We start from the raw sequence: 23528 nt of genomic DNA, 5'->3' as shown, positions 1-23528 counted from the left end.
TTTCGAACAGCTTAGTTCACAAACAACTTAGAACTCGAATGCTGCAAAACCGGAAGTTGGTGTTCTGGTTTTCGAACTTTTTTTGGAAGCCGAATGTGCTCCGTTTTGAGTCTCCCTGTGTTTCCTGTTGCGCTGCTAAGTTGCGTCCCCCCATGTAATTCAAGCCTTCTGTTTCCCATTGAAGTGTATTGAGGTGATATTTGGAGCTTATATTTGGTGCTTTTGTTTTTTGCTATTTATTTTGCGTTTTTTGAGACTTTTTCAGACAATTTATTTTTGTGACTGTGTGGAACCCAGTTCAGCTACTGATTGATTGACTGATTGATTGTGGAAATGGATAAGAGCCTCACAACCAAACAATGATTATCATCAGTGCAGGTAAGAAAAAATTTTTTTTAATTTTTATCATCTACTATAATCTAAGGCAAGCTAAAGCAACGGTCAGACAACGACTCATTGATATTGAAAGACAACAGGACTGTTCAAGATGCCCTAAATACAGAACTGGAGAAATCAAGAGATACACAGCCGCCCCAGCACCTTACCTCTCCTTTCTCCTGTCAAAAAACACAAGAAGGGCTTTTACACTTGCCAGAAGCGCGGCATTTCCCACGCCTGTGCTGGAGGGGCTTCACAAAAAAATCCCATACGCCCAAAGACTCTGCGTATGCCCATTAGGGGAAATAGGAAGCCGTGAGCATTTGTTCTTCAGGTCCCCCCTATATGAAGAAGCTCGAAGGGAGATCCTGGATCCCATACTGGTGAGCTTAGCAAGCCTCCCGGAAAAGCAATTATACAACCTGCTCTTGCTAGGCAAAGACCTGAAAATAACCAGGGTGGTCGCTAGATTCTGTGCCCAAATATGCAGACACAGACTTTCTTCCCAGCCCGTCTGATTTTTTTCCTCAATGGCACCCCGAGCGAGCTAGGCTCAGCTTTCTGCAGCCACTATTTTAAGGGTTAAACTTTTAGCATTGTTATATAATTAAAAAAAAATCTTTTAAATCTTGTTCAAAGCAACTTTTATATGTTATGCTCCTGGAAACTGTTTTTTCAAAGGGATCCGTTTTATACTTCTAAGAGCTGGTCCTCGACTGTAATAATTAATAAATAAATAAAAAATAAACTCATCTACTATACTGTTTTATTTATTTTATAGTACAGTACATTGATTATTGCTTTCATTTTATGCATCAATGGTCTCGTTAGAGAGTAAAATTCATGTTAAATTGCTGTTTTAGGGGTTGTTTTCAAAAGTCTGGAACGGGCTAATCCATTTCGCATTACTTTCTATGGGTAAGCGCACCTTGGTTTTGGAACACTTTGGTTTTGGAACAGACTTCTGGAACAGATTAAGTTTGAGAACCAAGGTACCACTGTATTATTTTGCACAGATCTGAGGAGCCAGCTTCCTTCTCTCTCTCTTTCTCTCCCTCTGTTAACTCTTTCCCTTCTGAGTAGCTTCCTTCCTTGCTCCGTGATTCTCCTTCCCTGCCCCCCTCTGCTAACTCTTTCTCCTTCCGTTCTGATTCTCCCTTCCATTCTTTCCCTCTCTCCCCTGTCAAAGTCTTCCTTCGTGGCTCCTCCTCGGGCCTCCCTTCGTCTCCGGCAGCCGCCCCCTTCCCCATTGGGAAAGCCATGCTAAACCCGCCTGCCCTCTTCCAGCTACATTGCACAGACCTCTCCCCAGCCCAACTCCCTCAAGCCTCCCTCCATCTCACCACACGCTGGCCTCAAATCCCGACTTCGCCATGAAGCTCACTGAGTGGCCTTACAGAGCATAATCTACCACACAGTATGGACATAAATCTGATATCAGGAATCACAAGACAGAGAAACCAGTAGGAGAACACTTCAATCTCCCAAGACATTCTATACAAGATCTCAAAATAGCTGTCTTATTACAAAAGAATTTCAGAAATAGACTGGAAAGAGAATTTGCTGAATTGCAACTCATTACCAAATTTAAAACCAAACTTAAAACGTGGTCTGAATAGACATTGGATTCTTACCTCATTATACAGCACATGATTAAAGCTATTTTTAGCCACCTCGCCCCTTGCTTTTTCCTGTAAGACCAATTGCAGTCATTAACAGTCGTCAACAGGTTTACCACACCTATCAGCCAATCACCCATTCCCACGACCCTTCTGGGTAATACCCCTCTCTACTCTCTCACTATATATAAGGGTCTGGTGACTTCTGTTTCAGTGTATCTGAAGAAGTGTGCATGCACACAAAAGCTCAGACCAATGACAAACTTAGTTGGTCTCTAAGGTGCTACTGGAAGGATTTTTTTTATTTTGCTTCAACTACCTCACAGTATTCTCATGATTGAAAAGGAGGTGAAGAACCATGTAACCCCACAAGAACATAACAAGAAAGAGATTCTGACTAAACATCAAGGAGATGCATTGCAGTTGGATAGACTAGATGACCCTCAAGATCCCTCCCAAAGCTACTGTCAGTTTAAAGCCCTCCTGATGAGGTTTTTGAGTTTCATGGCAAAAACATTCCTCCCAACTTTTGTGAGGTGCAGCCTATCACTTGCCAGAAGTCCATCTTCAAGAAACTGCAGACCGTGATCTAAGAATCCAAACCGTTCCTGTTTGCACCATTTGCGAAGCCAGTTGTTCACTTCCCCTATTTTCCCCTCTCTCCCTGGGCCATGTCGTTCAACTGGGAGGACAGATGAGATGACAATTAGAGGTCCGAGGGCGAAATCTATGGATGAACTGAGTAAAGCAGCTTTAGCGGTGGGGGTGAGGCAAGAGTCCAGATGGAACGACAGGCAGGCAGTGCGCTCGACGCATCCTTGGTTCCCACGCTTCCAGGAGAAGCCTGCTGCAGCTGCAGCTCCTCCCAACCCCCTCACAGCCCCAGAGCCCATGCAGATCGATGGAGCGCGCGCACGCGACTTTCAAAACCCAATGGCGCCAAAACGGAAGGAGAGAAGCGGAGGCAACTGCTTTCTCTGCAACGGCCCTGACCACCAGGTCTGCAAATGTCCCCGGCACAAGGAGTGGCAAGGAAAGGCGGGAATAGTGGTCCCAGAACCAGCGGATACCGCTCAGCCCCAGGGAAACGGGGGAACCTGGCTGCAGGAGACACGGGGCAGCAGCCAGGCACAACCTCAATAAGGCAACCCCCAACCGCCCTCCTGCAACTGCCAGAGCACGGCCAGCCCACACACCCCAGCTCAGGAGTGGTGGTGGAAGTGACTTTAACACTGCCCAATGGCTACCCTCTAAACGTACTGGCCCTCATCGATTCGGGGGCGTCAGCGAATTTCTTTGATAGGACTTTTGCGGAGGCTCACCAGATTCAACTCCTGCAGCTGGATTTCCCCTTGCAAGTCTCCACCATTGATGGCAGGGAGTTGGTGGGAGGGGCCATCACTCATCAGACGCCCCCCATGCGGATGACAGTGGGGAGGCATTCCAAGACACTGGCGTTCAACGTCACCACCCTGTCCGACCCACCCATAGTTCTGGGCATGAGCTGGCTGGCACGCCACAACCCTTCTATAAGCTGGCACCAGAGGTCCCTCACGTTTGGCTCCGAATACTGCATAGAACAGTTCCTGCAACGGCGACAGGGAGAGGGACCACCTTTAGCCACGGTGGCAACAATGCAGGTGCAAGGTGGCGTCACCATCCCCAAGCCCTACTGGGACCTGCAGGAGGTTTTCAGCAAAATGGAATCGGACCACCTGCTCCCGCACAGGCCATTTGACTGTCAGATCAACCTACTGCCAGGGGCCACGCTACCGCCTGGGAAGTTGTATTCCATGTTGGATCAGGAGCTGGTAGACCTGCGTGCGTTCATCGACAAGAACCTCAAGAGAGGATTCATACGGGAGAGCAAAGCAGCAGGGGGCAGTCCAGTGTTCTGGGTGGACAAGAGAGACACGCCCCAGAGGAGGCTTGTAGTGGACTTTAGAAGGCTGAACAGTTTGACAGAACCAGTGGCCTTCCCTATGCCCAGGGTGGACGATCTGCTGGCAGCAGTGCAACGAGGCAAGATTTTCACCAAGCTCGACCTGCGAAGGGCGTACAACCTGATCCAGATCAGGGAAGGGGATGAATGGAAGACCACGATGTATACGCCGCTAGGTGCGTTTGAATATTTGGTGATGCTCTTTGGCCTAAAGGGGGGCTCCGCCTGCTTCCAAGCCTTCATGCACCACATCCTGGGGTCCTTGCTCTTCAAGAACTGCGTCGTCTTTTTGGATGATATCCTCATCTATTCTGACACCCCTCAGCAGCATGTAAGAGACATCAGAGAAGTCTTAGAGCGCCTCAAGGACAACCACCTGTATGTGAAATTGGAGAAGTGAAAGTTTCACACCACAGAGGTGGAGTTCTTGGGCTACAAACTATCGGACAAAGGGTTGGCAATCGACAAGGACAAGGTGCAGGCCATCCTAGACTGGCACAGCCCCAGGACACTTCTCCCACGTAACGGCACCCATCACAGACCGCTTAAGAGGCAAGCAAAAGTTCAGGTGGACAGCGGAGGCGCAAGCAGCGTTTGAGTGCCTGAAGAAGGTGTTTGCCTCAGAACAGCACCTGTTTCACGTGGTACAAGACGCACCACTACGCATTGAAACGGATGCTTATGACAAAGCGATCGGCGCAATTTTACTGCAACTGGATGCCAACAGGGAATGGCGACCGTGTGCGTTTTTCTCCAGAAAGCTGAACCAAGCAGAACACAATTACACGGACTTCGACAGGAAGCTGCTGGCCATACATGCCGCCTTCAAACACTGGAGACACTTCCTGGTGGGCACTAAGCACCCCATTCAAGTGTGCACGGACCATAAGAACTTGGAGTTTTGGAGGACGGCCAGAGTGCTCAACCAGTGGCAGATACAGTGGGCGGAGTTCTTCTCCCATTTCAACTTCTCCATCCACTACATACCAGGAGAGCAGAACGTCAGGGCGGACGCTCTGTCCCACAAACCTGAGTACATGGAGGAAGAACAGCCACCGACGCCCCAACACATCTTTCCCCAATCAGCCTGGACGTGTGGGAGAGTGGTGGTGAGTGATGCAGAACTGACCAAACTGACGGCAGACGACGAGTTCGCCAAGCGCATCTTCCAAGACCTGAGGGAGGGGAGGGGGACTGACAAGGGCTTTGCGGAAAAAGGGGGGTTGCTCTTTTACCAGGGGGCCCTGTACCTACCCACCACCTCTCTGAGAGGTAAGGTCCTCCGACAGATGCACGACAATCCGACAGCGGGACACTTTGGAAGGGACAAAACCACACAATTAGTCATGAGGCACTTCTGGTGGCCTGGGGTGCGGGAGGACGTCAGAGACTATGTCAGAGGGCGAAAGGGGACAGGGCAGCGCCGGCAGGACTGCTGGAGCCGTTGCCCACGCCCAATAGGCCCTGGGATGTGGTGTCTGTAGACTTCGTCACTGATTTGCCCTCTTCAAGGGGCAAGACAGCAGTGCTGGTGGTGGTGGACCTCCTAACCAAGATGTGCCACTTCGTACCGTGCGCAAGGGCTGTCTCAGCGGAGAAGACGGCAAAGCTGTTCGTGGACCACATATTCAGACTGCACGGCTTACCATTAAGGGTGATATCAGACAGGGGGAGGCAGTTTACTTCCAGGTTCTGGCGCAAACTCATGAGCATGTTGCACGTGGAGGTCAGCCTCTCCACGGCACGACACCCCCAGACCAATGGTTAGGCAGAGAGAGCCAACGCCATACTGCAACAGTACTTGAGGTGTTCTGTCAGCCAGCGGCAGACGGACTGGGTAGATCGTCTGCCACTGGCAGAGTTTGCCTACAACGCAGTGCACGTCTCCACAGGGGTATCGCCCTTTAAGGCCAATTACGGGCAAGACCTCAGAGCATTCCCGGGGAGGGAGTGGGAAGAGGAGGAGGGGCCCGAAGCAGAGGACTGGGCGGAGGAAATGGAGACAGTGCACCAGCAATTAAGGAGCATTTATATAGGGCTAAGGAAGCCTACAAGAAGGGAGCGGACCGCCACCGACGACTGGGAGAGGTCATCAGGGTGGGGGACAAGGTGTGGCTATCCTCGGAAGGGCTTCCAGTAATGGGAAGGTGCAAGAAGTTGGGGCCCAGATGCTTGGGGCCATTCACCGTCACGCATCAGATCAATCCAGTAGCGTTCAGGTTGGAACTCCCAGACTCCATGAGGATACACCCAGTGTTTCACAGGTCGTTGCTATCCCCCTACAGGGAAAGCACCAGGTTCAGGGAGAGCACCACACCACTGACAGACATTCAGAGGGACAGGGAGCCGCAGAATCTGAATGTGGCCACTGAAATCCTGGACTCACGATGGGGGAGGGGGGTCTGGAGTACCTCATGGCCTGGGAGGACACTCTGGCCACCCAAAATGCCTGGGTGCCAGCTCACGCGGTGCAGGAGGAATACCTAGTGGAGAAATTCCATGCGCTGTTTCCGCACAGGCCAAAACCATGGCACATTGGGAGGGAGGCCTCAGAGGCACCTGCAGGGGAGGGGGGGGGACTCCTCAGGGGAAGAAGAGCCGCATGGATCGCTGTGGGAATGGGAAACAAGGTTTCAGGATCGGGGAGAAGAGTAAGAGTTCGGCGCTCCCTCCAGCGCAGAAACCCCGATCACGGACTGGGAACAGGTGTTCACTCCCACGGGATCGGACGAGACGGATTTCCTAGGGTTTCAGTCCTCACCTCCAGTATCTTTGCAGGGCTCCGGCTGGGAGCACGTTTTCACCCCCACCAGCTCGGATGCCACGGAGTTTTTGGGATTCCACTGATCTCCGCAGCTGCCCATCTCCTCGGGGGGGGGGGGCTGGAGGGGGGGTGGATGTAAGGGGAAGAGAGTATAGAGAACCTCCCCCTTGCATCAGGAGTAGCTCCTCCCCAAGCAGCGATGGAAGCGCGGGCTCTGAAGAGGCTAGTCAGGAAGAGGAGAGAGAGTGCCAGGTCTCTGGCAGCATGGGAGAGCCCCGGCTCCACAGGAGGGAAGAGAGAGAGGCGGAAAGGGGGGAAAGGGAAAGCACGGAGCATAGACCTTTTCCCCCGGTTCCGGAATTACGGAGGAGGAGAAAGGGGAGGAGATTCACTGTCCCGAGGCTATTATGTTGGGGGAAGTCACGCAGGGGGGCAGTGCCGGATTCTGGATCGGAATGAGCAGACATGTTTCCAACACCCCGTTACACTGTAAATAGAGTGCACCAATAAGGACTGTTAAAAGACAAGCATGTGGAAAGTTGTTACTCTAGAGTAGTCGCAACAACCTCTGACAGCTACTATTGAGTTCTTTCATGGGAAGTGATATTTCCTTCCAGCTGAAGTTCTTTCCACATTCCAAGAACTATTCGGTTTTCTCCGTCACATGAATTCTTTGATGGAATTGAGTTTGCTTCAAGGCGAATCTCTTTCCACACTCTTTTTTTTAAAAAAAATCTTTTTAAATCATTTTCCACATAAAAAAGAAAACAATACAGTCACAAAAACAACAAAACAAGACAAACAAAATTACAAACTACAAAGTAGGGAAAAAAGAGGGGAGAAAAAAGATCTACTAATCATATCTTTTTCTTCACTTTGTGGACTTCCTCGATTCCTCCCACATTGGGTCCCTATTTATCATATTCTTTCAGCAGTTTTCACATTATTATCTTAAATCTTCTACCATACTTCCAATTTATATTTTAATCTAAAAACCTCAAATTTATTTTCTTATCATAAAACCCCAAAATCCAATTATTTCTCCCCATAACTTACAGTTTTTGCCAACAATGAATCACCATTATTATATTTGCTCATTAAAACGAACAACATTTGAACAATTAAAAATAATTCGTCCCCCCTTCCCCCGGGCCCAGATTTCCCAAACTTTTCAGCGAATTCCAAGTTTCATACCAGTATCAGACCTTCCCAGTTAATCCAGCAAAAAATCACACATGTATATCTTTTAACCCGCTCCCACCCTTTCCCAGGACCTCCACCAAATTTTAAAACCCCACTTCAGCTGTTTCCTCACTTCTCCCTAACCCTAACCCTAACCCAACACCTCCCAACTTCCTTCCCAATCTCCCAGAGGGTGCTTTGCCCTCCCTCTCTCACTAGAAGGACAACAGACCCCTCTGGTTGTCCCTTGAGAAATCCTTGATTGTGATCCAACGCCGGTTCCACATCTCCACTTGTGGAACATGTTCTTCTTTCTCTTCTTTGACCAAGGTTGGTGGTTTATCATCTTGACTCTCTGCATTTTCAATATCAATTTCCAAATAGCTTCTTAGCTGCATGTTGCTCATGGCTAAGTCTTGTTTAATCTCCAAAAGTTCCATAAGAATCTTTTGCCAGTCCTGATCTTGTGATGTTGAGTCTGCAGCCATTATTGCTATGTCAAATCCCGTGGGGAAAAACAGCAGATTACAAAGCCGGAAATGGCAGATCATATTTCCAAACCTCAAACTCCATTTTTATGTCCAATCTGCATTTCATTTACATTTAACTTCTTTTAGTTAATTTTTCAAAGTCTTTATCCAAAGTCTTAGTCACCTCTTCAAATTTACTTTTTAATTAATAAAGTCAAAACTTAATATAATCCAATTTTTATTGTAGCAATATTTAAAAACCATTCACTGATCCCTCTGGGAACCTGGATCCAGTTTCCAGGGGAACTTCCTTTATAAGATGTGAAAGTCTTGCAGGGGATTTAAGATATTTCACACTTCTCCTCCAGTCCTGTTTCAGAGAAGAGTTTAAGAGTCAAATTCTTGACAAATTGATAACTTCCTTTCACCTTTTATCCAGCAGTCAGGTTACTGCATACAGTTCTCTCAATGGGGAGAGAGCCGACTTCCTCTTTAAGCTCTTCTCCCGTGCCAATTCTTTCAATTCAGAAACAAATTACAGATCTTTTACTCACAGTGCCCAATGTTTAAAATTATTTTCTTTTAAAAGAATCCACCGCTCTCCGCCGTTGGCACGAAGCTTCACCCCGCGAGGATAACGATGGCACTCGAAAAAATGGCCCCGTGACTGCCACTCTACTCGCTCCGGGGCTCTTTTTCAAGCTTACCGGGGTGTAAAGGAAAATAAAAAAATTCCTTCAGTAGCACCTTAAAGACCAACTAAGTTTTTATTTTGGTATGAGCTTTCGTGTGCATGCACACTTCTTCAGATACAGTGAAATGGAAGTTTCCAGGCACTTATGTAGAGAAGGGGTGGGGAGGGGTGGGGATGGGGAGGGGGGATCACTCAGAAGGGTGGTGGAAATGGGTGATTGACTGACTGATAGCTGTTGATGACCGCAAACGACTGCAAATGGTTTTGCATGAAAAAGCAAGGGTTGGGATGGCTGAAGATCGCTTATCATGTATAATGAGAACTATGGAAGGGGTGTAAAGGAGTCGCCAAAGGGGCTCTGCCGACTTCTTCATCCCCAGACCGCTCGATCTGGGGCTCTTTCGGGGGGCCGCGTCGCTCTCGCGGCTCTTCCCCCCTCGCGGAGCTGGGTTTCCTCGGAACTCGAGGCAAACCCCGCCGATTGGCGCTGACGGTGAACCAGAAGTTCCTCTTTCCACACTCTTGGCACCTTGGGAGTGGTTTCTCCCCAGGGTGAATTTTCTTATGTCGCCATAACTCTTTTCATGCAGCAAAGCACTTTGTGCATTCGAAGCACTAATATGGTTCCTCCAAGTATGAATTATTTGATGGGAAGTGAGATTGGCCCTCTGACTGAAGCTCTTCCCACATTCCAAGCACCAATATGGTTTTGCCCCACTGTGAACTCTCTTATGTCGATGGAAGCCACTTCTTGTAGTAAATAACTTCTCACATTCCAAGCACTATGGTTTCTCCCCACTGTGAACTCTCTTATGTCGATGGAAGTCACTTCTTGTAGTAAATAACTTTTCACATTCCAAGCACTGATATGGTTTCTCTCCTGTATGAATTCTTTGATGGATAGTAAGACTTTTCCTCCAAGTGAAGCTCTTCCCACATTCCACACACTGATATGGTTTTTCCCCACTGTGAATTCTCTTATGATCATGGAAGTTACTTCTTGTAGTAAAGAACTTCTTACATTCCAAGCACTGATATGGTTTCTCCCCTGTATGAATTCTTTGATGGGAAGTGAGATGGGACCTCCGACTGAAGCTCTTCCCACATTCCAAGCACTGATATGGTTTCTCCCCACTGTGAACTCTCTTATGACGATGGAAGTCACTTCTTGTAGTAAATAACTTCTCACATTCCAAGCACTGATATGGTTTCTCCCCACTGTGAACTCTCTTATGACGATGGAAGTCACTTCTTGTAGTAAAGAACTTCTTACATTCCAAGCACTGATATGGTTTCTCCCCTGTATGAATTCTTTGATGGGAAGTGAGATGGGACCTCTGACTGAAGCTCTTTCCACATTCCAAGCACTGATATGGTTTCTCCCCAGTATGAATTCTTTTATGTGCTTTGAAATGTGAGCTGTGATTGAAGCTCTTTTCACATTCCAAACACGGATAGGGTTTCTTCCCAATAGGATTTCTTTGATGGGAAGTGGCATGGGAGCTCTGACTGAAGTTCTCTCCACACTCCAAATCTTGATGTGGCTTCTCCACTGTGTGGATTTTGTCATGTTGTCCCTTTTTCTTAATTTCTAATTCATCACCACCTGCAACGAAGAGAGGAATAGATCAGAGCCTAAGAAAGAAATAGAATTCCCAGTTTTTGAATAATGCTCATGAAAATTTGTGATAAAGGAAGATCTGAAGGGAGTTAGATGGGACGTCTTACTGTAGGGTTCACTTCCTTTGCTGACTGACATTTACTGACATATTTATAGGAAATTCAGGTTCAAAAATCCTGTTCTTGTCTGGGATGAAATTTCTTTGCCTCAATCATCGAACCAACTCCATCTGCAAGCTCAGAAGTCTATTTGAATATGAACTGTATTCTCGGTCTACCAATTACCTAGCATCCAGGGAAGAATTAAAGTGCTGGGTAATGACAGAATCCTAAATGGGCCTGGAAAATATCTAAAAAAACTTAAAACTAACTAATTTCAAAAGATTAAAATGAATATATAGTTCTGAAACTTTGCCTTTAACTTCTAAGCTACACTGTTCGTAAATCCCCGTTCTCTGTTTTTCCTATGCGGAACAGACTAAAAACCGATGGTAACTTTTTATAAGTGCAGAGAAGCAGAGATGATCAAAGGAGGAGTACTAACAGAACATAATTAGTAAATCATAACAAAAATAACACTGAATGCCTTTGGATTTTTGATATGCCATAACCAGCAGGTAAGAGATGAGACGTGCAGAATGGCTGGAGAGGTATGAGAGAGACTGCAGATGAGAGAATGGACAGAATCTGTTGGAAAACCCTGAGATAGCAGTAGATGAAGAAAAGTCCACAACTTTACAACTGTATGAAGGAATGAAAGAAAGAAAGAAAGCTGTTCTGAAGCCGGAAGAGATTTATGGATGATTGAAGGTGGCAAAGACTGAGGACTGAGCTGGAAATTAATACACAGGCAGAAAAAATCTCTCATCTGTTGGAAATTGGTTTGGAGAAAGACTGGAGGGAACTGCAATGATCAAATGTAAATAGGACCATATTTTATGGCATTGTTTGATTAAACGAAGACACAATAGGCAAATAAGTAGGAACTATGATATTATTAAGATTTGTCAGAACCCTCGGCGAGAATTCATCATAATGAAGTGGAGAAATGCCATACTGGAAATTTAATGAGAATAACCCATGAACTTTATGATTGGATAAAGGTGAAGCCGAAAGGCCTAGAAGGGAAGATTGAGAAATACCATCTTGCAGAATGAGAAAAGACTGGATATCAATAAAGCCAGAAGTTGTTCTGGAATGCATAATTGGAATATTTTGAATAATTGTTATATACATAATTGACAGACAGAGAAGCAGAAGACGCTCCTCTCCTTTATATGTTATCTTGTTTCATATCTTTTTTTCCCTATGACTTTTAATATTTGTTATTTGTTTGACAATTTCATCTACATGTATGTTTTATTTTTTTTATTTTTTGAAGTTTCCTATCTTGGAGAAAGGAGGATACACGCAGGAAGGTGATGGAGAGAAGCTGAAGGGCTGAGGAAAGGGGACGAGGCTCCCAGGTGAGAGCTGGGAGGGTTCGCTCTTCTGGGTCTGGAATAAGGATATAAAGAGCTTCGGCTTATTATACTGTATTTTTCTCTCTCTTCCTTTCCTTTCTTTTTCTTTTTTCTGGAAGAAGAAGAAGAAGAAGAAGAAGAAGAAGAAGAAGAAGAAGAAGAAGAAGAAGAAGAAGAAGAAGAAGAAGAAGAAGAAGAAGAAGAAGAAGAAGAAGAAGAAGAGTCTCCACCCCCACCATTCAGCCCGGACACCGAGATTCAGCACCGAGGGCCTTCTGGCGGTTCCCTCATTGCGAGAAGTGACATTACAGGGAACCAGACAGAGGGCCTTCTCGTTAGTGGCACCCGCCCTGTGGAACACCCTCCCAGCAGATGTAAATGCAATAAGCAACTATTTTACATTTAGAAGACAACTGAAGGCGGCCCTGTTTAGGGAAGTTTTTAATGTTTGATGCTGTACTGTTTTTAATATTCGGTTGGAAGCCGCCCAGAGTGGCCTGGGAAACCCAGCCAGATGGGCGGGGTATAAATAATAATAATAATAATTATTATTATTATTATTGCTGCCAAGGAGTGTGGTGGAGTCTCCTTCTTTGGAGGTCTTTAAGCAGAGGCTTGACAGCCATTTGTCAGGAATGCTTTGATGGTGTTTCCTGCTTGGCAGGGGGTTGGACTGGATGGCCCTTGTGGTCTCTTCCAACTCTATGATTCTATGATAATTATTATTATTATTATTATTATTTTCTGTTAACAATCTTACCTTTCTTTTTCAGAATAGTTTAGCTTTTATTGTATTTCAAGTGGGAAACTTTCAATAAAAATCATTTTTTAAAAAAATAAAAAGTCCCTTTGCTCCACCAAAGAATGGACAAAAACTAAAACCTGACAGAAGCGATTTCCACTTCCCTGAACACTCAGAAAGCCTGTCCACATCCTGATCCTTGTGCAAAAAGGCAGAAGTGGAGGAACATTATTCACAGACAAAACAGTCCCTAGCCTAGGTGAGCTGTGGGGGGGGGGGGTGAGAGAATCCCAGGTGCTCTAGGGGGCAACGTTGGGATCCATCAAAATATGGGAGGTTTGTCCCAGAGAAATATCTATTGAACTCCAAAATAGATATGGTGACCCAACAGGGAACTTTACCAAGAGAGATCATGGTCCTACAAGTCTCCTCCATGACTTCCTGATGCAGAGCTCTCTGGGCAGGATCCAGCAACGCCCACTCCTCAGCCGTGAAACAAACAGCGACATCTTCAAAAGAAACTGAAGCCTGAAAGAAAAATATCCTTCTCTTAGGCAGCAAAAAGGTTATTTCCTACACATTGCTCTTTTGCTTCCTGCCTGGATTGTTTTAATGGGATTGGTCTGCTGCACATTTTGATTATTGATGCTTCTTATAATGTTTTAATGGAGTTCTTTCAGTGTATTTTAATGATGGGTATGAATCTTAGTGAAAATGGGTGGAACTCCACCTTGTTTTATTCAGATCATTCTCTCTGTGCATCCAGTTTGCCAAATGGAAGAATCCCTCTCTCCTCTCCCTGAGTTTTGTTCTGGAATGGAAAGACTCTCCAGATGTCCTAAAAACAATTTATAATGAATAATGCTAGTGACATTCAGAGTTAAGGTGAAGTGTCTACTCGTTATCTTCAGTGCATAAACCTTAATTTATGGCATTTTGAGCTTTCGTTAAGGGCAGCTTTGACAGAAGCAGTGAGGAGGGGAGAGAAATGCCTTGTCTCCCCCACCCTCAGCCTCTCTCCCCCCAAGGCTCCTTCCCCCTACCTGATCCGGTTCCTCAGCCGCTGCTTCCCCTCCACCAGGATGATGAAGAGATGGATGAGGAGGTCTTGCCAGCATCCTTCTTTCACCTGCAAGAGACAAAGGGAAGTGGGGAGCCAGGATAGCAAGATTATTATTATTATTTATTCCCCGCCCATCTGGCTGGGTTTCCCCAGCCACTCTGGGCGGGTTCCAACCAAATATTAAAAACAGCACAGCATCAAACATTAAAAACTTCCCTAAACAGAGCCACCTTCTGTTGTCTTCTAAAAGTAAAATAGTTGCTTATTGCCTTGACATCTGCTGGGAGGGTGTTCCACAGGGCGGATGCCACTACCGAGAAGGCCCTCTGTCTGGTTCCCTGTAACCTCACTTCTCGCAATGAGGGAACCGCCAGAAGGCCCTCGGTGCTGGATCTCAGTGTCTGGGCTGAGCAACGTGGGTGGAGACACTCCTTCAGGTATACTGGACCGAGGCCGTTTAGGGCTTTAAAGGTCAGCACCAACACTTTGAATTGTGATCGGAAACGGGGAGCCAATGTAGGTCTCTTAGGACCGGTGTTATGTGGTCTCGGCGGCCACTCCCAGTCACCAGTCTAGCTGCCGCATTCTGGATTAATTGCAGTTTCCGGGTCACCTTCAAAGGTAGCCCCATGTAGAGCGCGTTGCAGTAGTCCAAGCGGGAGATAACCAGAGCATGCACCACTCTGGTGAGGCAGTCTGCGGTCACCCCATCCCCCAAAAACAGTACTTCTGTCTTGTCAGGATTCAACCTCAATCTGTTAGCCGCCATCCATCCTCCTACCGCCTCCAGGCACTCACACAGGACATTCACTGCCTTCACTGGTTCTGATTTAAAAGAGGTAGAGTTGGGTATCATCCGCATACTGATGAACACCCAGCCCAAACCCCCTGATGATCTCTCCCAGCGGCTTCATATAGATGTTAAAAAGCATGGGGGAGAGGACGGAACCCTGAGGCACCCCACAAGTGAGAGCCCAGGGGACTAAACACTCATCCACCAACAACACTTTCTGAACACGGCCCAGGAGGAAGGAGCGGAACCACTGTATGACAGTCCCCCCAGCTCCCAAACCCTCTAGACGGTCCAGAAGGATGTTATGGTCGATGGTGTCAAAAGCCACTGAGAGATCCAGCAGAACTAGGAAAAAGCTCTCACCTTTGTCCCTAGCCCGCCGGAGATCATCAACCAGCGCGACCAAGGCAGTTTCAGACCCATGATGAGGCCTGAATCCCGATTGGAAGGGATCCAAATGGTCCGCATCCTCCAGGCGTGCCTGGAGTTGTTCAGCAACCACTCGCTCAATCACCTTGCCCAAGAATAGTAGATTTGAGTCTGGGTGATAATTGGCCATATTGGCCGGGTCTAAAGATGTTTTTTTAAGAAGCAGTTTAATGACCGCCTCTTTCAGCGGGTCTGGGAATACTCCCTCATAGAGGGAAGCATTTACCACCCCGCTGAGCCCATTGCCCAGCCCTTCCCGGCTTGCTTTTATTAGCCAGGATGGGCAAGGGTCAAGGAGACAGGTGGTCAGTTTCACTCGTCCAAGAAGCCTGTCCACATCCTTGGAGGTAACAGATTGAAATTGATCCCATGAAACATGACTAGACAGGGCTCCAGCACTCGCCCGCCCTGGCCCTGCTCCCACGGTGGAGTCTACCTCCCTCCGAATCTGAACAACTTTATCTGCAAAAAACTTTGCAAAAGCATTGCAGGAGATATTTCTCTCAGAGCTGCATTCTGGCTTTTGTGCCCATTTCATATTTTAGTTATGTTAAAATACATCTCCTCTCCTTTGGGCTTTTGGCCCCAAGTGTCATCCTCAAAACACTGAAAGAACCGACAGAGTAGTTTGAGAATCGCCAGAATGTGACCACACAGAGGAAAAACTCCTTCCTCCTTACCCAGTGGCCTCTCTCTGGCGTCCAGCGAAGTCCTCTCTGCCTCAGAGGAATCAGGACCCGTTTCTGCAAGTAGATCCTTTCCTTGAAAGAGCAACAAGGATTCCAAATAAAGAATGAAGAAAGGGTTAGAGAAGGTATGGGAGAGGCAAAATCTTTAAAGGTTTCAAATATCATTCCCTGGACACATTCCAAAAAGGGATGAGCAATTAGTATACCATTTTCGGATCTTCTCCCTCCTGTTTGGAGCCCCTTGGGAGTATCCAGAGGAAAGTCTCTCTCACCTGCTTCCTCTCCTCTGCCTGACTCAGGAGGAACCCTTTGGCCAGGGCCACTGCCTGGGAACTGGTCTCTGCTCCACATTCCCTCACCTAGCTCTCCATCTCCGGGGGAAGGACAGCCAGGAACTGCTCGAACACCACCAGGTCCAGCATCTCAGCTTTGGTGTGCCTTTCTGGCTTCAGCCACTGGTGGCAAAAGTGGTAGAGTCGGCTGCAAACCTCTCGGGGCGAAGGGTGTCCTCCTCACCCAGGATCTTCTGCACAGTGTTTTCCCAGCATCCCCCACTGTTTCCATAGCATGGCTTCTTCCTTCTCCAGGGCCAGCCAAGTCTTGCTCATCCACCTGTAGAAAGGAATCCAGTTTTCCTTTGGCCAAGTTTTGTCTGTCTGATTTAGAGGTGCTGGAAAATATTGCAAAGGAAATAGATGGTTTTGTTATGAAATTGGCACACAGTCAGCAGCAGAAGACGGTCCCCTGAGCAAGTGTGGATGAGTCTTGCTAGGAACCAGAGTATGACTACATCACAGGCCGGACTCTGAGCTTTCTTGAAGAATGAAAGGAAGAAGAAGAAATCCTCTCGCCCTCCTAGGGGGAAAGTGACCAGGCCAAAAGTGGAGGCAAATGAAGGGATTTCTGTGAGAGGAATTTGCCTGGTTGATCCTGCCTTTCAGTGTTTGCATAAACTTTGATTGACAAGTGAGTCCTTTGTAAAGAGTGTAGTTTGGACACTAGGCTAGAGTGAAGGGTGGATAACTAATAATAACAGAATTAGTAATAATAATCATAACAACAACAACATTACATAGCTTAACTCCCCACAGACCTAAACGGTGTGTTTAGTCTCAAAAGACCCTGTGGACCCCTGAGCCGCTGCAGGTCTGAATGGGTGCAGACGTGTCACTCAAGGGTCTAGAAAGCATCCCTGTCTGAGTCATGGGTTGGGGCTGGGGATAAAGGTTAACAGCATGAGAAGGAGAGGAGCCCTGCAGGATCAGGCCACTGGGGCCCCTCTGGAGTCCCCTTTCCTGTTCCCACTGGAGCCCCCAAGCAAGACTGGGGCGCAGGAGCCTCTCCTCCTCCCTGCACTGGTCCCAGCCTTGCCTCCTGGGGCAGGGAGTTCCATAGGCTTGATTCTGCACCGCAGGAAGATGCGCTTTCTCTGCCCTGCCCCCTCCCCTCTCCCAACAGTCTGTCTCGTTGACTAAGTCAGCTTTTCCTTGATCCTTTTCCCGTCTATTTCATGTGCAAACCTTTCGGTCCGGCTCCCACCTGGGTCAGGAAATGGGACTGGTCCCCCGCCCGGGCTGGGCAGAGAGGAAGGGGGCAGGAGCCTTGGGGTCTCCCCCACCCGCCTGCCCCCCTTCTCCCCATTGCACCCCTTGCAAGAAGAGAGGAGACTCACCAGAGCTCTGCATTGGCAAAGGAGACCAGGAAGGGGCGGGGGAGGGAGCGGCTCGGGAGGACCTGCCCCCCACTTCCTGTCCTCTCTAGGAATCCAGCTCGATCCTTTTAACCCTTGCCGAGCGCATCCCGCTCCTCCTCTCCGTGTCCAGAGCCCAGGAGGAGGTGCGAACCGAGCTGCTCCCTCCCTTGGAAAGAGCTGCAAGGGGACCCCCAAGGGCCATCCAGTCCAGCCCCCCTGCAATGCTGGCATCGCGTCGAAAGCATCCCTGGCAGGCAGACAGCCAAGCTCGGCTGGAAAAGCTCCCCCCCCCGCGCGCCATTGCTCCTTTCGTGAAACACGGGGGGGGGCCGTCGTCCTCCCCTCCCCCACCCAGGAAATGGGGGCCAAGAACCAGAAGACCCTGGAGATGGGGGCGAAGAGGGTGGGGCTGGGGGGCGCCCAGGGGCTCCAACTCCTCTCCCAGCCCAGAGGATGCTGCCTTCAGCCCTGCTCCTCCCCTCGGAGAAGTCACCCCATCAGGGCAGGAGGGCCCAAGAGGCACAGCTGGAACCAGACTCTGGGCCCCATTGATTGGGTTTGTGGCAAGTGCTGGTTGGTAAAATCAAAGAGGGATTTGGAGACCATTTGCGAGGGGACCCAGAGATTTCGACGGCCATGGGGCCTCCACAGGCTTTGATCTGGCCCTGGTCCCCAGGGGAAAGAGGGCCCCTCTGCATGCCCACCCCCAGCAGGGCAAAGGGCCCCTGCTCCCTCGGATGGGGGGCAGGAAGAAGCTGGTGCCTCCTGCCAGGACAGACCCTGGGGGTCCCTCCAGCTGCTCCAGGTTCCCTGCCCTGACTGGCAGCCTTGACCCTCCAGGGTTCAGGATGGGGAGTGTTCCCACTTGACCCTGAGATGCTGCCAGGGAGGACGGAGCCTGGGCCCTTCCGCATGCCAAGCAGGTGTCCTGCTCCTGAGCTATGGGGGTCCTTCCCAGAGTATTCAAGGGGCAGAGCTGTGAGCTGGGTCTTAGAATCACAGAATCATAGAGTTGGAAGAGACCACAAGGGCCATCCAGTCCAACCCCCTGCCGAGCAGGAAACACCATCAAAGCATTCTTGACATATGGCTGTCAAGCCTCTGCTTAAAGACCTCCAAAGAAGGAGACTCCACCACACTCCTTGGCAGCAAATTCCACTATCGAACAGCTCTTACTGTCAGGAAGTTCTTCCTAATGTTTAGGTGTAATCTTCTTTCTTGTAGTTTGAATCCATTGCTCCGTGTCCGCTTCTCTGGAGCAGCAGAAAACAACCTTTCTCCCTCCTCTATATGACATCCTTTTATATATTTGAACATGGCTATCATATCACCCCTTAACCTTCTCTTCTCCAGGCTAAACATACCCAGCTCCCTAAGCCGTTCCTCATAAGGCATCGTTTCCAGGCCTGTGACCATTTTGGTTGCCCTCTTCTGGACACCTTCCAGCTTGTCAGTATCCTTCTTGAACTGCGGTGCCCAGAACTGGACACAGTACTCCAGGTGAGGTCTGACCAGAGCAGAATACAGTGGTACTATTACTTCCCTTGATCTAGATGCTATACTCCTATTGATGCAGCCCAGAATAGCATTGGCCTTTTTAGCTGCTGCATCACACTGTTGACTCATGTCAAGTTTGTGGTCTACCAGGACTCCTAGATCCTTTTCACATGTACTGCTCTCAAGCCAGGTGTCACCCATCCTGTATTTGTGCCTTTCAATTTTTTTGCCCAAGTGTAGTACTTTACATTTCTCCTTGTTAAAATTCATCTTGTTTGCTTTGGCCCAGTTGTCTAATCTGTTAAGGTCATTCTGAAGTGTGATCCTGTCCTCTGGGGTATTGGCCACCCCTCCCAATTTGGTGTCATCTGCAAACTTGCTCAGGATGCCCTCAAGCCCATCATCCAAGTCATTGATAAAGATGTTGAATAAGACTGGGCCCAAGACAGAACCCTGTGGCACCCCACTAGTCACTACTCTCCAGGATGAGGAGGAGCCATTGATGAGCACCCTTTGGGTTCGGTCAGTCAGCCAGTTACAAATCCACTGAATGGTAGCATTGTCTAGCCCGCATTTTATCAGCTTCTTTACAAGAATATCATGGGGCACCTTGTCAAGGGCCTTGCTGAAATCAAGATAGGCTACATCCACAGCGTTCCCTTCATCTACCAGGCTTGTAATTCTGTCAAAAAATGGGGTCAGATTAGTCTGACATGACTTATTTTTCAGAAACCCATGCTGACTTTTAGTGATCACAGCGTTACTTTCTAGGTGCTCACAGACCGTTTGCTTAATGATCTGCTCTAGAATCCTTTCTGGTATTGATGTCAGGCTGACTGAGCGGTAATTGTTTGGGTCCTCTCTTTCCCCCTTTTTGAATATAGGGACAACATTTGCCCTCCTCCAGGCTGCTGGAACTTCGCCTGTTCTCCAGGAATTTTCAAAGATTATTGCCAGTGGTTCTGAAATCACCTCTGCCAGTTCTTTTAATACTCTTGGATGTAGTTCATCTGGCCCTGGAGACTTGAATACATCTAAACTAGCCAAGTATTCTTGTACTACCTCCTTACTTGTTCTGGGCTGTGTTTCCCCTGCTGAATCATCTGCTCCATATTCTTCAGGGTTTTCTTTTTTGGAGAAGACTGAGGCAAAGAAGGCATTGAGGAGTTCTGCCCTTTCTCTATCCCCTGTTCGCATTTCACCATCTTCTCCTCTAAATGACCCCACTGTTTCCTTCTTCTTCCTTTTGCTATGGACATACCCATAAAAGCCCTTTTTGTTGCTTTTAAGCTCTCTAGCAAGCCTGAGTTCATTCTGTGCTTTAGCTTTTCTGACTTTGTCTCTACATGTGCTGGCTATTTGTTTGAATTCCTCTCTGGTGATTTCCCCCTTTTTCCATTTTTGGTATATATCCCTTTTAAATCTTAACTCAGTTAAAAGTTCTTTAGATAGCCACCCTGGCTTCTTTAGGCACCTTCCATGTTTCCGTCTCATTGGTATTGCCTGAAGTTGTGCTTTTAATATCTCCCTTTTAACAAACTCCCAACCATCATGAACTCCCTTCCCTTTTAGTATTTCTGTCCATGGGATCTCACCCAGCGTTTCCCTAAGTTTTCTGAAGTCAGCTTTCTTAAAGTCTAGGATTTGAGTCTTAGTATGCTTGGTTGCTCCTTTCCACTGAATAATAAACTCCAGAAGAGCATGATCACTCCCACCTAATGATCCTGCCACTTCTTCCCCACTAACCAGGTCATCACTATTGGTTAGGACCAGATCTAAAATGGCTGACCCTCTTGTTGCTTCTCCCACTTTCTGGACAATGAAATTGTCTGCAAGGCCAGTGAGGAATCTGTTCGACCTTATGTTCTTGGCTGAGTTTGACATCCAACAAATATCAGGATAGTTGAAATCCCCCATTACTACTATCTCACTTCCTTTCGAATGCTTGGTCATCTGTTCCAGGATGGCATCTTCTGTGTCCTCAGTTTGGCTTGGGGATCTATAGTAAACTCCCACAATGAGATCACTGTTATTTTTCTCTCCCTTAATTCTGACCCAGACACTCTCAATTTGGCTTTGAAGTTTTAAATCCTGGATCTCTTCACTGGGTCTTGACTGGGTCTTTCACCAAACTGCCCCTTCATTCCAGCTGCCACCCCAGAGTATTTTTAAATTTTCCTTTATGGTTTATGATAACCTTATTTTTCATTTACAGGGGTATCTTGGTTCTCGAACTTAATCCGTTACAGAAGTCCGTTCCAAAACCAAAGCGTTCCAAAACCAAGGCGCATTTTCCCATAGAAACTAATGCAAAATGGAATAATCCGTTCCAGACTTTTTAAAAAGAACGCCTAACAAGACCACTGATTCATAAAATGAAAGCAATAAACAATGTACTACAGTCACACAATCAGTAGCTGAACACAAAAACAAAACAAGCTGCAAAAACAAAAATGCAAAATAAATGGCAAAAACAGACAGGCCTCAGCGTAACACTCAAAACGAAGTGTAACACTCAAAATGGAGCACATTCAGCTTCCAGAAAAAGTTCACACTCACTTCTCGGTTTGCAGTGTTTGGGTTCCAGGTTGTTTGAGTACCAAGGTGTTGTTAACCTAAGTTAAATTCGTATGCTGCCTTCATTTGAAGATATCAGGGCAGTCCCCAGCATTAAAATTGAAAATTAAAACACCAATTACATAATAAAAACAAAAATGAAACACACCAATATTCTCCTCCCACAAAGAGACTTAAAAGGATAAAGTTTAACTAGCCAAAGGCCTGATTGTTATGTTGTACTTACTTAAAGACCCTTCCAAACTCTCAGCCAATCAACAGTCCCTCCGCCCAGCTAATATTACCTTAAATCTATTATATTTGCTAGAGGAGTATACAGCTTTAAATAAAAACACCAGAATATGGCATCCAAATTCTAAGCAGACAAACATGCACAAACAATTTCTAAGAGTCTCATGGGAGAGCCAGTGTAGTATATTGCCTAGAGCAGGGATGTCCAACAGGTCGATCGCGGGGTTTTGGTAGATCGCGATCAATCGATGGCCCCCTCCCCTTGCCCTCATCCTTCGGTGAGCTGCTGTTCTCTTTGACCCCAAAATAATGTAAAAGCGTTGCACCCCTGCCCCCAAAAGCTAAGCAACGTGTGCCTTCTGAAACCCCTAAAACGGGGCTTTCCCCCTCCCTAAAAAAAGCTCAACAACTTCGACTTGAACCCCTAAAAATGGGGGTAGATCACTGCCAGTTTTTAATTCTGTGAGTAGATTGCAGTCTCTTGGAAGTTGCCCCCCCCTGGCCTAGAGTATTCGACTACACCCTGGGAGACGTGGGTTCAAATCCCTACTTGGCCATGAAGCTCACTGAGCGATCTTGGGGAGCCTAACCTACCTCACAGTTATTCTCATGATTGAAAAGGAGGTGAAGAACCATGTAACCCCACAAAAACATAACAAGAAAGAGATTCTGAATAAACATCAAGATGCATTGCAGTTGGTTAGACTAGATGACCCTAAAGGTAAAGGTAAAGGGACCCTTGACCATTGGTCCAGTCGTGACCGACTCTGGGGTTGGCGCTCATCTCGCATTATTGGCCGAGGGAGCCGGTGTATAGCTTCCAGGTCATGTGGCCAGCATGACAAAGCCACTTCTGGCAAACCAGAGCAGCACACGGAAACGCCGTTTACCTTCCCGCTGTAGCGGTTCCTATTTATCTACTTGCATTTTGACGTGCTTTCGAACTGCTAGGTTGGCAGGAGCTGGGACCAAGCAACGGGAGCTCACCCCGTCACAGGGATTCGAACCGCTGACCTTCTGATCAGCAAGCCCTAGGCTCAGTGGTTTAACCCACAGCGCCACCTGGGTCTCCAGAGATGACCCTAAAGATCCCCCCCAAAGCTACTATTCGATAATTCCAGGATTTTCTCCACTGTGAGTTCTTTCATGGGAAGTGAGATTTCCTTCCAGCTGAAGCTCTTTCCATATTCTATTGAAACTGTTCTCTGTAATTCCATCACTGTCTGGTATTGTACAGCCTCTAAGCTGGATAAGAAGAGGCTCCAACAAGCAGTAAGAACTGCAGAGAGGATAATTGGTGTTAGTTTGCCTCCAATAGAGACACTTTATGCTGCTCGAGTCAGGAAGAGAGCAGAGAGAATTGCTGTAGACCCTTCGCATCCTGGTCATCACCTGTTTGATTTACTCTCATCCGGACGTCAGTACAGGACTCTATATACAAAACGTCTCGGCACAGGAATAGCTTTTTTCCTTGTGCCATCAGAATGTTGAATCTGTAGTTGTGGACGGAAGGGAGGCCAGTTGGTGGCATGGGATCTTTTCGCTGTGCTGTTGTATTGTGAGGGAATACTGTTTGTATGAGGTACGTTTTTTTCTTCACATTGCAATGTAGTCGAAGCAAAATTCCAAGTATGGTTGATACTTGGCCAATAAATTATTCTATTCTATTCCAAGCCCTATTC

General features: G+C 47.4%; 1 protein-coding gene across 1 annotated transcript; it reads right to left on the bottom strand.

Moving 5' to 3' along the window:
- Positions 1-9103: 9103 nt before the first annotated feature.
- LOC118094452 (uncharacterized) lies at positions 9104-17599 on the bottom strand. Its single transcript, XM_088656025.1, has 6 exons — positions 17521-17599; positions 16121-16518; positions 15840-15920; positions 13918-14003; positions 13276-13402; positions 9104-10655 (listed from the first exon to the last, which is right to left on the bottom strand). The coding sequence occupies exons 2-6, from the start codon at positions 16197-16199 to the stop codon at positions 9832-9834; spliced, it is 1197 nt and encodes a 398-aa protein (XP_088512151.1). The 5' UTR covers positions 16200-16518; positions 17521-17599; the 3' UTR covers positions 9104-9831.
- Positions 17600-23528: the final 5929 nt, after the last annotated feature.

The sequence above is a fragment of the Zootoca vivipara genome, chromosome 12 (assembly GCF_965207765.1).
Source record: "Zootoca vivipara chromosome 12, rZooViv2.hap1.1, whole genome shotgun sequence".
In the NCBI taxonomy this organism is placed as follows: domain Eukaryota; kingdom Metazoa; phylum Chordata; class Lepidosauria; order Squamata; family Lacertidae; genus Zootoca; species Zootoca vivipara.
The sequence above is the reverse complement of the archived record's forward strand: the minus strand, read 5'-3'. Positions and strand labels throughout refer to the sequence as shown.

Excerpts from the sequence above, each read along its gene's own strand:
- LOC118094452 (XM_088656025.1), bottom strand. The coding sequence starts at position 16,199 with ATGTGGAGCAGAGACCAGTTCCCAGGCAGTGGCCCTGGCCAAAGGGTT. Across the intron at positions 15,921-16,120 it reads AGGCAGAGGAGAGGAAGCAG|GAAAGGATCTACTTGCAGAA; the intron begins GTGAGAGAGACT and ends TGCTCTTTCAAG. Across the intron at positions 14,004-15,839 it reads CGCCAGAGAGAGGCCACTGG|GTGAAAGAAGGATGCTGGCA; the intron begins GTAAGGAGGAAG and ends TGTCTCTTGCAG.